Raw genomic sequence first — 13,777 nt, forward strand, 5'->3', positions numbered from 1 at the left:
GTAGGTGAGATGAGTGGACCACGCTGTTGCCATGGAGACCAGCCTCATCACCACAAAGCTCTGCTGGAATAAACACAGCTGCTTGGCTGTGTTTTCTGGAAAAATTGAATAATCCTGTTGGCAGCAGCTAATTATGTGTGTGTATGTGAATAGAATAGATTTTTAGTCTTTTATGAGGCTCACTGAGAAAGGCACCAGGCTTTGTGTGCTGGAGGTGACTAAGAGCCTCCATTAACCCTTGTGAGTGGGATGTGTGGGAAGATGAAGTGCAGAGGGAGGATGTCTCTTACGTATTAAAACATTAAAACATCCATTTCCTTCAGTTGCACATAACGGAACAATAATAATAATAATAAATAAATGAACAAATATATATATATAAAAAAAGTAATGAAATAAAATAAAATGTACTTAAAACATGTAATACATTTAAATAAAATAAAATGATGAAAGCAAAGCAAAAGGAAATAATAACCTATGTGACCTATATAACAAAACAAAATAAAACTCATATATTCAATAATATCCTTAATTCAATAATTTTGCTGTCGATGAGTATATATCTAAAAGGACGCATTGCAAAAGACAAATCTTTGTATGTAAAAATATTCATTTTATTTTTTTTTCACTCAAATGTTCAATAAATAACCCATATTTGTTCATCAAATAGAAATGCAAATATAAATACTATTTTCAATATAACTTTCAATAAATACTCATAGGCAATACAAAATACACACTTTACATAATTGTGCAAAAGTCATCTCGCTTTCATAGTGATCGTCCAGTGCTACAAACTTGATCTCTGTGTGCTCCACTGCTGTGTTCATAGGATTAATGTTCTCGAATGCTCGAGGCCTTCCAGTCTGACTTTGAGTCCGTTACCAGTCCTCTTGAACCTCAGGACACTGGTTCAGCTCATTCAGGGACCATCACGTCACACGAATGCCATGTTTATCAGGGGCGCATTCCCATGGATAGTTTAACCCACATGCTGTGTGATGAGTTCCTGATAGACCGCTGACTTGAGGAAACGAGGGTAGCAGTCTTTCTCCATGAGGGCATAAATTTTACTCTGGGCAAGGTTGAAACAGGACAATGTGGGCTGCTCCATATTCTTTAAGGTGATGGTTCTAGTTTCATGATCAAGATTAACCTGAAAATAGGCAGAGGAATGATTCGCCATTAGACTTTTCCCATGAAATCTATGTGTGAGTGTGAGTTTTTGCGCTCTTAATATTCCCGGAAAATGTACCTCTCTTGGTGCGTCAGATGCGATGAACTCCTCATAGATTTTCCTGGCCTTGGAGCACAGCTTCGAGGAGCTCTTTGTGTTCCTGTAGTCCTCACAGGCCAAATAGAAAGCTATATTTTCTTCACTGTACTCCGATGACAGGAACGTTGTGAAGGCGCACTGTCCTTCTGCAAAGAAATATGAAGAAAACATTAGACGACCCTGATAGCTTTCATTCTACAGTCTGAGAATCATGTGCTTTATGTTGCCACCCTTCTTGCTGATATTAATTTACCTTTATGAGCCAGGAGTTCATGGAAAGACCAGCTCTGTCTGTCCTCCAGCATCAGTTTTTCAGTTTTTTGTGAGTGGCCCATTATATTAAGCTCTTGCTTTAGCAGAAAGCTTCCAAACCGAGCCTTGAGCTCCTTTGCCCTGTGAGGAACAAAAATATTAATCATTGCATTGTAAGTCCCTGCTCAAAAATGTAGCTTTGAAAACTATCAAACACAGTATATATTTGGGTTAAACTACTTAAAACGGTGTCATCTGTTCTCACTATGTAATTGGTTCTTATTTTTTGAGTAAATATGAAACATACCTTTCCAGACAGGTGTTTGGCAGATGCTCTAGTGATCGACACATGTTAATAGGTCCAAAGGTTTCCCAAAATGCTCCACGAGTTAACAGATAGTATTGTCTGAGACGTTTGATACTGTTTAAATGTCAGCAGCGCTGGGCTATTTATACAGTTTCACACTCCATGACATCACTTGACTCAGCCAATGAAACGCAGGCTGTGGAAGGAGGGGAGTTTCTGCCCTTCACGCAGCGTTTAGTCTCCTGTGAATCATTTCCACTAGAAGGTCCTGCCTTCAAGATTCACTTTTTTCCTTGTGCTTAATCGTCTCCATTTGGTGCATAAAAAAATTGGAAATGGACTTTACAAGGATGGAATTTTTTGTAATATTTACTCACCCTTATGTCGCTCCCAACCTTTCTTTTTATGTGAAAACCAAAGAATATAATAATGTTTCAGTGCTTTTTTCATTCACTTAAAGTCAGTGTGATCTCAATTGACTTTAATAGTATAGACTAAAACAGTTCTTTAAAATATCCTCTTTTTGTTTTCCACATGAGGGTGAGTAAATGATGACAGAATTTTCATTTTTGAGTGAAAAATAGATAGATGGATAGATACTGTAACTATGATGTAAAGCTGCATATATGGCATTATTAATAACTATAGGCTAATGGAAATATATTTCAACCACATGTGTGCGTAAACAGGGGACGTTTGCTGCATATAGGAAGTCTCAGCGGAGGAAGGAAGCCCACCCACGTGCCTTGAAACCCCCATCTGGTATTCAAGAGGAGGGTCTTAAAAGCATTGTGGTACAAACAGGAAATAGAAGTCTGGGTAACTTAAAATTAATTGTGATTTCTTTTGTTTCAAATGATTCTGGATCCAAGCAAAACGATGCAGCCTCATGCAATTTTTTATGCTCTTTTGAGTTGTGTGTAAATAAAACATTTATCCTGGTGAGAAGAGATGCTTCTGTATTTCTTTTGATAAGCTTTGAGTGTTATCTCAGAAGAAATGCCCTGAGGTTGTTCTGTTATAGGCTATACTGAAAGTCTGAACTGAATAACTCATTTGTGATTTTGTTAAGTGAACCTGTAACCATCAGTAGCAATAACATGGTATGTTGACTGGCTTTGGTATTGACTTCTCAGTGCTAGAGATTTGATTCCAGCAACTTTATAGAACTTTATTTCATTAATTTGGAGGACAAATATGTTGTGCTGTGTTTACATGCTCAATCAGAGGTCAGTGTTTTTGGGGACAGAGTGTTGCAGTGTGTGTCTCAGGCCAGCTGTGCCATGTCTTATTGTCACTGTCACTTTAGAAGGATGTAAACATGTTTTCTTTGGTAGTGCCAAGGAAGAAAATAATATACTGTATACACCATGCAGAGTCATAATATGAAAAAATATTGTGGGAAAGAAGGAATTTCAGAAAAAAAAGAGTTTATAATTGTCATTATATGCATGGCACAAATAATTTGTCACTCAATTGTCACTATTAATGAGTTTGTGTCAAAGTCCTTTTCTAATTCAGAGAACAAAATGGTAATTGCTACTTTATTAGTCATTATTGCAACTTTGTATCTAGCGGTTGTGGCTTTATTTGTCATAATTGCAACTTCTCAGAACACTTTTTTTTTTCTCATAAATGCAAAACTTTTCTCATAACTAAAACTTCATTTCTTAATTGAAACTTTATCATAATTGCAAATTTGTATCTCACAATATTTATTAATAATTATTGCAATGAAACTTTAAATCTTACAACTGCAACTTTAATTAATAATCATAATTTATGTTTTAGTATTCATTATTGTGATTATTTCTTTTAATTTGCAACTTTATTATAGTTGGAACTTTGTATCTCACAATATCAGATTCATTGCTCACAGTTTCTCACAACTGCAACTTTATTTCTCATAATTGTGACTTTATTTCTCATGATTGCAATGGTGTATCTAACAATTAAATATTTATTTCTCATGATTGTGACTATTTCTTACTGTGCACCTTATATCACAATTGCAACTTATTTATTTTAATCTAAAGTATCTCACAACTGCGACTTTATTGTCATAATTTGGACATTATTTCTTGCATTAGGACTTTAAATCTCACAATTGCTACTTTGTATCTCACAATATCGATTTTATATCTCATAATCGTAACTATTTCTAGCAATGCGACTTTATAGCTCACAACTGTCACTATATTTCTTATCACTGCAAATGTTTATCTCACAAATGCAGCTTTATTTCTCATAGTTGTGGCTTTATTTCTCACAATGCATCTTTATAACTTGCAATTGCACCTTTATTTCTCACAATATGCTAATTTGTATTTCATTTGACAGATTCGTATTTACAATAGCTGTTCCTGATTATTTGGATGTGATGCACACAGCCAAGCTTTTGGTCATTTGCTGCATATGGAAACTGCCTGTCTCTGGAGGTTGGCTTCCGGCACCGTTGAACAATGGAAATAATTAACAAGGAATTGTGAACCACAATGCCGTTTTTATTTAAACTCAGCGCTTCCATGGAAGTTGGCTCATTCAGCTCACAGGAACAATTTAACAGCAATATATAATCACAATAAACGGATATGATGTGAAGGTCAAATCTTATTGGTTTTATGCTTTGCCTCTTTCTAGGTTATGGTTTGTATTTTTATGATGTTAATTTTTGAATAACTCATCATTTTTGAATGAAATATATGTTCTATGAGCTGAAAAGGACGTGAGACATATAATGCCAAACCAATAGTGCCAAGATGTGAGTAAAAGAGTGTTTAAAGAGCTCCTTTTTCACACCTGAAATTGGGTCACATGAAGATCAATATGGAATAAAGAATCATTCTGTCATCAACATTTTTATGGAGCATATTATGTCTTCATAAACCTGGGCCTGATAAGTATAAATAGACCAATTGCAAACCCTTTTTAATCTAATCATGATATAATAAAAATGAAACTTGTTGTATAATAGACACTACAGCTTTGCATCTGTTCTGTATGATGACAGGAAAATCAACTCAGCCAAATAATATAGGCCAGAGAAATTATAAAGCACCTATTTCCTTCATTTTACATTTAACTCTGGTATTGCATTCATTTACCTGTTACATGAAAATCAGGAAAACACTTCATACAGATATGTGTCAGTTATGATGCTTAAGAAATTAGGATTCGCGGCAAGGACTTCTTAAAATGTTTACATTTTATTTTCAAAAGTCTGAACACAGGATCACAAGTTTTAAATTCATTTTATTTTCAAATATAAGAAGAGATTTATTAGTAATTTTTTTTTATGCTTTCATGTCTGATACAACGTTAATGTTTTGTCATGGTTTTAAGCACTTGCTGACTAAACAGATGATTAAACCCCCACCAACACATTTGTCATGATTGTATATTCAACAGAAAATTCCCTAGGGTCAAAATAATGACCACTCATTTTCTGATGTACTGTAGCTTGGTGTTTTTTATTTTTAATTTTTACTTTTTTTTTTTTTTTACGAATCCATTTACAGTAGACAAGTAGACAAGCGGTGCAATATCAGCACTCTCAAAAGCTGTTTGATCAATCATACTCGAGAACATATATTACTGTATAATTATAATTAAACCTAAAGTAATTACAATTGTTTGTTTTGACAAAGAAATAAGCATTTTCAAACGGCTTATGATAAAAGTGCCCTTCAGAAATCCTTGAATAAGTTCAGTAAAAAAAAAAGAAAAAATCCCGGAAAATATATCAATTAGAAAATAACAGATTATGATGAACAGGATGCACGTAGATAAAATGTGACTGGACATCAGCAGGGGCTGCCCAAGCAATTCTTCATGAGAATATGGGATTTGCCCAACATTTTAGATAACTGGAAATGAACTGAAAGAAGTCCTGTGGGAATATAGCTGAAGTTTCAAGCCATTACAAATTGGCAATTGTCCCAGAAACTGTGGGCCTAAACAAATTTCAACTTTCCCTCAAGTCAGCCAGAAGAGGTTTTGAAATATGAAGGTTCAAAGGGTCTTGTTGCTAAAAATAGGAATCTCCATTTGTTTAACTGGAGGAACAGTAATACATAGCACTGATAATCTGACTAAATTAAGCAAATTAAGTTACTTTAATGAAAGTAAATTTCATTTGGTAGTAGATTCTTAGGGTAAAAAATTGCAGGTTGCCACTTTTGGGGGTGGGGGGATTTGCAATATATATAAAGAATTATGTCCGATTTAAAATATATATGCATGTATTTTTTTCTGAATGGTGTGCATATCCAAGCAAAGCATATTCTCAGTATGCCGTTTTATGGGAATAGAGAATGCAACTTGCATTTAAAATCATTTGATGGGCTTTCAGTGAAAAACAGCCCGGTTCTTTGCATAGTACGGTGGTCTGCATTGAGTAGATCAATTTTCCTCAGTTTTCTGCAGAATGATGCACTCCCAGAGGTACCTGGAAAGATAACAGGCTAACAAATGAAATTGGCCTCACCACAGGATGTTTTCATATAAATCGCCTAATTGGGAACATTGTAAAAACTGTGCAAGTTGGGCACTGATATTTGTTTAAAAGGCTTTAAAAGCTTCAGGAAGCTGGTTTCGTTAGAAGAAAAAAATAACAGAGTGATGCATATTTACACATGTATTTCAGTCTCTATGACAGCAACCTGGCATGTGACTCTCTGGCCAGTAAGGGCAACAGGAGGCAATGGGTTTATCCATGACACACCGATGAGTGATTGTCTTTATAGAGATCACATCACCAGCGTAGGCAGTTTTTTTTCTTGAAACATTTAGAGAAATAATACGCTTAAAAAAAATAAAATAAGTTTGAACTGAAATGTTTTCAGGACAAGTGCATGTTAATTGCAATAAAATAACAATGTATTAAAAGCACTGTTAAGTTTAACTAATTACATTTAATCATTGCTTTTTTGACCTACTTAAGTAAGACTTAAGTTTATATGTTATTTAATAATTACTACTATTGTCTTTAAAATATGGTTAATGTATACTGGTAAATGTACTGACAATAATTTATGGTAAACTAAATTATACTTGAATGTAATTTCTCTTAAAACATGTATGTCATGTATTTCAATTATTTGCAATTGCACGCTTGTAATGATGAAGTAGCAATATTTAAAATATATTAGCTTTAAATGTGATGTGTATTTATAATATAAATGAAAACACACACAACAGTTACCTTTATGATCAAGTACTTTACATGTACATTATTTTGTTAGTCAACACATCAAAATAAGTGTACTTACTGTATTTAAAGTACAAGAAAAAAATATTATTTAATCATAATGATTTAATATTTACTTTAAAGCAAAACTTTTAATTTGTCATTATTACAAAGTGCACGTTTTAAGAACTTACTTAAGTGTGTTAAAAACAGCCATGGTTTTGTACTCTTTTAAATTACACAACATTTTAAATGCATTGTCCTGCCTTGCCTTTCAAAGGTAAAAGTAAATAAATAAATATAATGTATGCAATAAGATTTTAACAAGCTCATAATATTTTCTATTATGGTGGGTCATAAAATGTTTTATCCTGTATGAAGTCTATGAAAAAACAAAAAAACAACTAACTAGATTATTGTCAGGAATATGGAATATGGTGTTATGTTTTGCTCCCTCTGATGTAGTTTTCCCTCATGTGTGAAATGCCCACATTGGGTTTTCTTCCTATTCCTGTTCCTATTGTGTTTCATTGAGTCCAGGTCTGTCTCATCATCCCACCGTTTAGTTGAGTAATTAAGCCCTGTGTTTTCCCATGTCTAGAATCCAGTGTTATTCGTAATTTAGTGTTATGTGTGTCTCCTCTACCCTGTGCTGAACTCCCTGTTCTGGATCGGGGCCAACTACTACCGCCCCGTCGACCTCTAAAACACCACTGGACTGTACTGGAGGGAGGCAATCATCCTGTGTCTGGAGAGCATTTACCCCCGATTCTGAACCCAGCCAGACCCAGAGCCCAGCCCACCATCACCCCGCTGCGTTGAACAAGAGCCTGAGGCCATTACTGACGGAGAGCCAGAACCCATCGAGACCAGCAAGCCATCGCCTAGGAGCGCGACAGAGCTGAGGAACACAACCGAGCCAGAGCCTCCTGGATCGTCAGACCAGGTGCAAGAGTCGACTACAGCACCCACCACGATGGAGAAAGCCATGGACAGAGAGTGCATGGAGAGGATCTCCACCCCCTGCACCTGAGGGTGAGCTGAGAGGGCATTTGGGTGAATGGAAAGTGGAGAAAGACTTTATTGACTTGTATACCGACCTGACCCCTTTTCTTCCCTGCGTTGGTGAACTCCGTCCCTCCCATTCCTGATTTTAGCCCAGAGAGGGCTCCTGTTCCAGAGTTAAGCCCAGACAGCGTGGAGGCTCACGAATATAGCACAGGATGGATGCACGATTCATTGCTAGAATGAAACTACACAATTATTTTACATGCATATTTTATTGTAAAGAACATTCTGAAATGAATTTGTCATTATGTGTCTGTTTCAGTTTCTTTTCCGCATTAATTATAGTTTGTATGTAAAAAGTTACCCTCTACTCAGGTACCTTTGTAAATTCTTCATCCATTTAATGTTTCATAAAATTGGTAGTAGAAGTAGACAGAAGTAGAAACCCATAAGCATTGTTGAGTAGGTGGGGTGTTGTGGTGTAACAGTTTATGATCTACACTAATATTAAAAAGGTCATATTCACCACTGTGCTGTTGATCAAGACACTAAACCTCAAGTTAATCTAGAGGGACTGACCTTTTAATATACGAGCTGGATGTCACTATAGATAAATACATCATGCAAATTAGTCAAATAATTTATAGTTTTGACATTGTATCACTAAGCTTTAAACAATTAATCTAGTGAAATGTTTAAAATATTGTATAAAACCTGTAGATAAAATTTTTAAAACAAATATTCATAAAGAGATACACTTTCATGATTATATGTCATGACACAATTAAGTACACTAGTAAAATTTCACTTTGTAATAATCTCAAATTAAAATTTTTACTTTAAAGTACATTTTAAAACATCATATTTTAATAATCTTTGTTACTAACATCTGTAATATGTTATGTTAAAAGTTAATATATCTTAAATGTATTAAATTGAAACTTTGTACTATGAAATACATACAAGCTTTATCAAATTTTAAATGCAATATATGTAATTATAAAAATTAGACATAAACTTAAGTCTTACTTAAGTGGGTCAAAAAGCTACATTAATTTAAAACGGCATTGATTATCATTTTAAATGTAGTGTATTTGATAACATTTAAAGTTAATGTATTTTAAATGTATTAAATTGCAACTTCATCATTACAAATGTGTAATTACAAAAATACAGTATTTCTAAATACATGACATACAAGATTCAATTGAAATGACATTGACAATGTTAACAATAGAAGGACAACAGAAGTGATTTCTAGGGAGAGTGGGGTGAGTTGTGCCTGTTTTTACTTAAGGTGTGTTTAAAGTAAGCACATGACAGTAGTGTGTTCAAATTAAATATGTAAATTTCAGAATGTGGTGCACATTTGGGAATACTCACTCTGGATCTAAAATAAACTGATTTCAAAATATGGCTTTCCAAAAATAGTCTCTTGGTTCAACTTGCCCAGTGTAGGGTAAATTGAGCCTAGGGAGAGGGTAAGTTGAACCAATGCTGAAGTAAAACTGAACATTTTTACCTCATGCTATATCAAAGGAAGAGAATTTCTATAGAAATGAATTCTTAAAATCTATATGTGAGCCTTGTGATGGATTGACCATCCAGGCAGTGAGTTCGCCCACCTGTGGCTCTCTGGAACCCTAATAACCTGCACTCACTCACATCATTAACACACTAATGAGAACAAAGAGGTTTGGATTATAGAATGGATGGATGGATGACTTCTCAAAAGTTGTATATAAATGGACTGTGATTGACCTTACAGAACTGGGCTAACAGTATCCCACTTATAAAGTTGCAGCGAAATACAATTTCATAAAAACTTAAAGTTCAATGGCCACTTTTCATAAACAAGGCCTATTTAAAATCTTCAGAACAAAGAACAAAATCAAAAATGCTTAGTCTAAAATGAAATGTAATGTAGAATTACAGTAAAATAATATTTTGACCCCACTCCTACCATTTTAACAAACGTGTATTATCCAGCAGTTTAGAGCTTACATCATGCTTACAGTATAGCCTCATATTACAACTTCCTAAAGCACAAACACATGGGATATTTTTTTTCAGCTTTATCTGTAATTGTTCAGACAAAAGAAGCACGAGTCCTTTTCAAATGTTTGTAAAATCACCAATTTTGTTTAAGGTTCACAGAAACAAAGGTTGTCTCAGCTTCCCAAAAGGTCAAATCACCCTGCTCTCCCCTATATATTACAGTAATTACTGTATGTGTGTGTGTGTGTGTGTGTGTGTTTGTGTGTACATGTTTTTCTATACTGGTGGAGACTTAAACCTGAATACACACAAACTCATGGGGACCTGTGTCACTGTGGGGACCTAAATTGAGGTACCCATAGGTACATGAGCTTATAAAAGTTTTTTTTTTTTTTTTTGAGACACAATGTTTTCTGTGAGGGGTAGGTTTAGGTGTAGGGTTATTGAAAATCTTTGTTTGTTCTTTTTCACAAGGAAAGGTCCAGACTATCATCAGACAACAACAAAAGAGGAAGTGTCGAATCTTCTTAAGAATAGCCCCCTCTGTAAATTCCCCATTACAAAAGATGGGACGAATGTAGTGCGTATCAATCCCCTGTGCGATTCATCCAGAGCACTCTGACCCTGTCTGATGAGTAATTCACGAGTCTGACAGAGAGATGGGGACAGCCACCAACCTGCCAACACTCTGTGTTATGTGTAGCTCAAATCTCAAAGGGATTTCCTGAACCAAGCTGTGTTTAACTAACAACAGTTAGCAAACTAGCTGTCAGAGATGACTAATACAACTGACAGACAACATCTAAACACAAAACAAAACAGAGCTCAGAGATAAGAGCTCTGACTGAGTGTGAGGGCTTGTGTGACATGTCACATCCTCCCTGTGGTCACCGAAACTCCCGTTGTGTGGGCGGGGCTTGTGCTTGAATCAGAGATTATTATTGTTAATAATAAAAAAAGATGATGTAGATGTCAAATGTCAATGCTCTGAGACAAAGTTACAGTTTTAAAAGACAGTTAGGGATTTCGTTGGAAAAGACAAACTTCCCCATTTGATGAAATGTTTAATTTACACACAAAATGTTCAAAAGTTTGGGGTAAAATTATTCATGTTTTTGAAGGAAATTTCTCATGCGCACCAGGACTGTATTTATTTGATCAAAACTACAGTAAAACATGAATGCTGTGAAATATTATTATAATTTAAAATAACTGTTTTCTATTTTAATATATTGTAAAATATTATTTATTTCTGTGAAAAGATGACTTTCCAGCGTCAATTACACCAGTCTTCAGTATCACATGATCCTTTAGAAATCACTCTAGTACACTGATTTGATGCTCAAAAAGTATTAATTTAGCTCGTAAAACTGATTAGATAGAGAGAGACAGACAGAGAGAGAGAGAGATAGAGAGAGACAGAGAGAGAGAGAGAGAGAGAGAGAGAGAGAGAGAGATTTTGAATGATAGAAGTTGTAGTGTGTAGTAGGGCAATTTATCATATGTATAATATAGATGTCCAATTACTGGCCAAATCAATAGTTTTTGCTATTTATATACATAATATTTAAGTTTTTTTTTGTTATTTCATAATTGTTTTACCATTAACATTGTCCGATGATGATTATAATGATAATAATTTCTAATATGACTATACATTATACAGTAAAAAAAAATCCATTTGTATTTTCAATTTTGCTAATTTTGTATAAAAAAAATATATATATAAATATATATATATATATATATATATATATATAAATATATATATATATATATATATATATATATATATATATATATATATATATATATATATATATGTATATATATATATATATATGTATACACACACACAATTTTGTATAATTGTGTGTGTGTATATATATAATTTTTTATAATTTTGTATATGTATATGTACACACACAAAATTGGCAAATTTGAAAATGCAAATGTATTCATATCACATATCAGAAATTATTATTATTATAATCATCATCAAAAAATGTAATCGTAAAACAATTATGAAATGACAAAAAAAATAATAATAAATTAATTAATTAATTAAATTAATAAATAAATAACCATTTCATATTATGTATATGAATATCAAACTATTTATTTGGCCAGTAATTGTTATATAAATATTGTGTGTGTGTGTGTTTGATGAGACGGCAGTGGGAATAGGGTGTTATTTGATTGGCCATCACCTTTCAATGTGTCTTTCAAGCAATAGTCCTTCTCGTCCTGCAAATGTATCTCACCCACTCAGTTTTAATTTCTGCACACACTATAGTACACATGTCTGTCACCAAGACAAAAAAAAAAGAAAGAAAGAAAAAAAGAAAGTCATTTCAGCATGGTCTGGCAGCCTTTTGAAACCACTAGAGAGCAGCAGAGGGCTATTACATGATCTCTATTTCTCTATTTGACCTCCTTCAGAATTACTTGGATTAGACTGAAAAATGGTTTGAATTAGAGAAACATTGAAATAGTAACATAAGCAACTAAAATATCATCAGAATTGTAGTTTTCATACATTTTAAAACCCATGACATTCCCTGACTTTTTAAATGTCAAATGTCGTTTTGCTTTAACAGGAAATATGAAACAGCATGCATGAGTAAGAGAAATCCTTGATAATAAATGTAAGAAGCTATATGTGAAATGTCTTGTTTATAAATGTAAGATGTCAGCTCAATTAATTATAGCTTGACATATAGCTTTATCTTCAGGGAAGGGCGATCTGATGTAATGAAGAACAGTGGCTTTACTGCTCATCTGAAAACTTGGATTTAATGATTGTATCAATTACTTTATATTCATAGAGCTTCTCATATGATTGCTTATGTAGACGCTGCCCTTCATCAAGGCCTTCAGAAGATAGTGTGAATTAGATTCAGAGCACAGTGACTGGACAGTTATTAGACAGCTAGTGAGGACACAGCATCCTGTTCTTCTAATTTCCTTTGTACTACTGCTGGACAAGGCACATAAAACAAGTCAGACCCAGCATATGATCATATATATATGAAGATACACACACAAAAAGTATTATTTGACTAAATTCTATTCAGTTTCTCATTCTTAAAATTAAAATATAAACTCAACTACCTTGTGATGTGATTAAAAATGGAATTGAATAAATGAGACGTATCAAGCTAAGCGTAATTCTTTTGTAGTTTACTAAAATGCCAGTGGTGTTAAGTATTTGAGCAAATGTTATTAGTTACTGTACTTAAGTATCATTTTTGGCTACTTTGCACTTTAAATATCAATGATATTAGTAAGTTTTACTCTCTACTTGACTGTACTATCTCAATAAATAAATAATAAAAGTACAAAAGCTGTCGTAGGTACGGTCCCCTTTCAAAAGGTACACCTTTGTACGTTATTTACACCTAAATGGTGCATTTTAGTACATTAGTACCTAAAGTGCACATATAACTAAATGGTATATATTAAAGGGGTCATCGAATGGGGCGTGCACTTTTAGAAACAGTTTGAACTGAAATGTGTCTTGGCAGTGTGCGTTTGTGTGATGTCACAGAGACAGGCCCCTCCCATGATTGTTTGATTGACAGTAGCGTTTCAGCACAGACTGGACTGACATTTTACCTTAGACCCTGATGTTCTTGAGTTTTTTTTTTTTTCTGCAGGTTAATACTCTTTAAACACTGTTTTGTACGTAAAGTTTGTTTTTAGAAACAGTCTTGTACTTGTACATTCTATAAGTTGACTTAAGTGG

At 33.9% G+C, this 13,777-nt stretch overlaps 1 protein-coding gene across 1 annotated transcript; it reads right to left on the minus strand.

The window, feature by feature from the left end:
- Positions 1–592: 592 nt before the first annotated feature.
- Positions 593–1,965, minus strand: LOC132154297 (regulator of G-protein signaling 16-like). The gene is made up of 4 exons (XM_059562850.1): positions 1,836–1,965; positions 1,530–1,669; positions 1,256–1,422; positions 593–1,156 (listed from the first exon to the last, which is right to left on the minus strand). The coding sequence occupies exons 1-4, from the start codon at positions 1,877–1,879 to the stop codon at positions 983–985; spliced, it is 525 nt and encodes a 174-aa protein (XP_059418833.1). The 5' UTR covers positions 1,880–1,965; the 3' UTR covers positions 593–982.
- Between the last annotated feature and the right edge of the window lie 11,812 nt (positions 1,966–13,777).

The sequence above is a fragment of the Carassius carassius genome, chromosome 12 (assembly GCF_963082965.1).
Source record: "Carassius carassius chromosome 12, fCarCar2.1, whole genome shotgun sequence".
Classification (NCBI taxonomy): domain Eukaryota; kingdom Metazoa; phylum Chordata; class Actinopteri; order Cypriniformes; family Cyprinidae; genus Carassius; species Carassius carassius.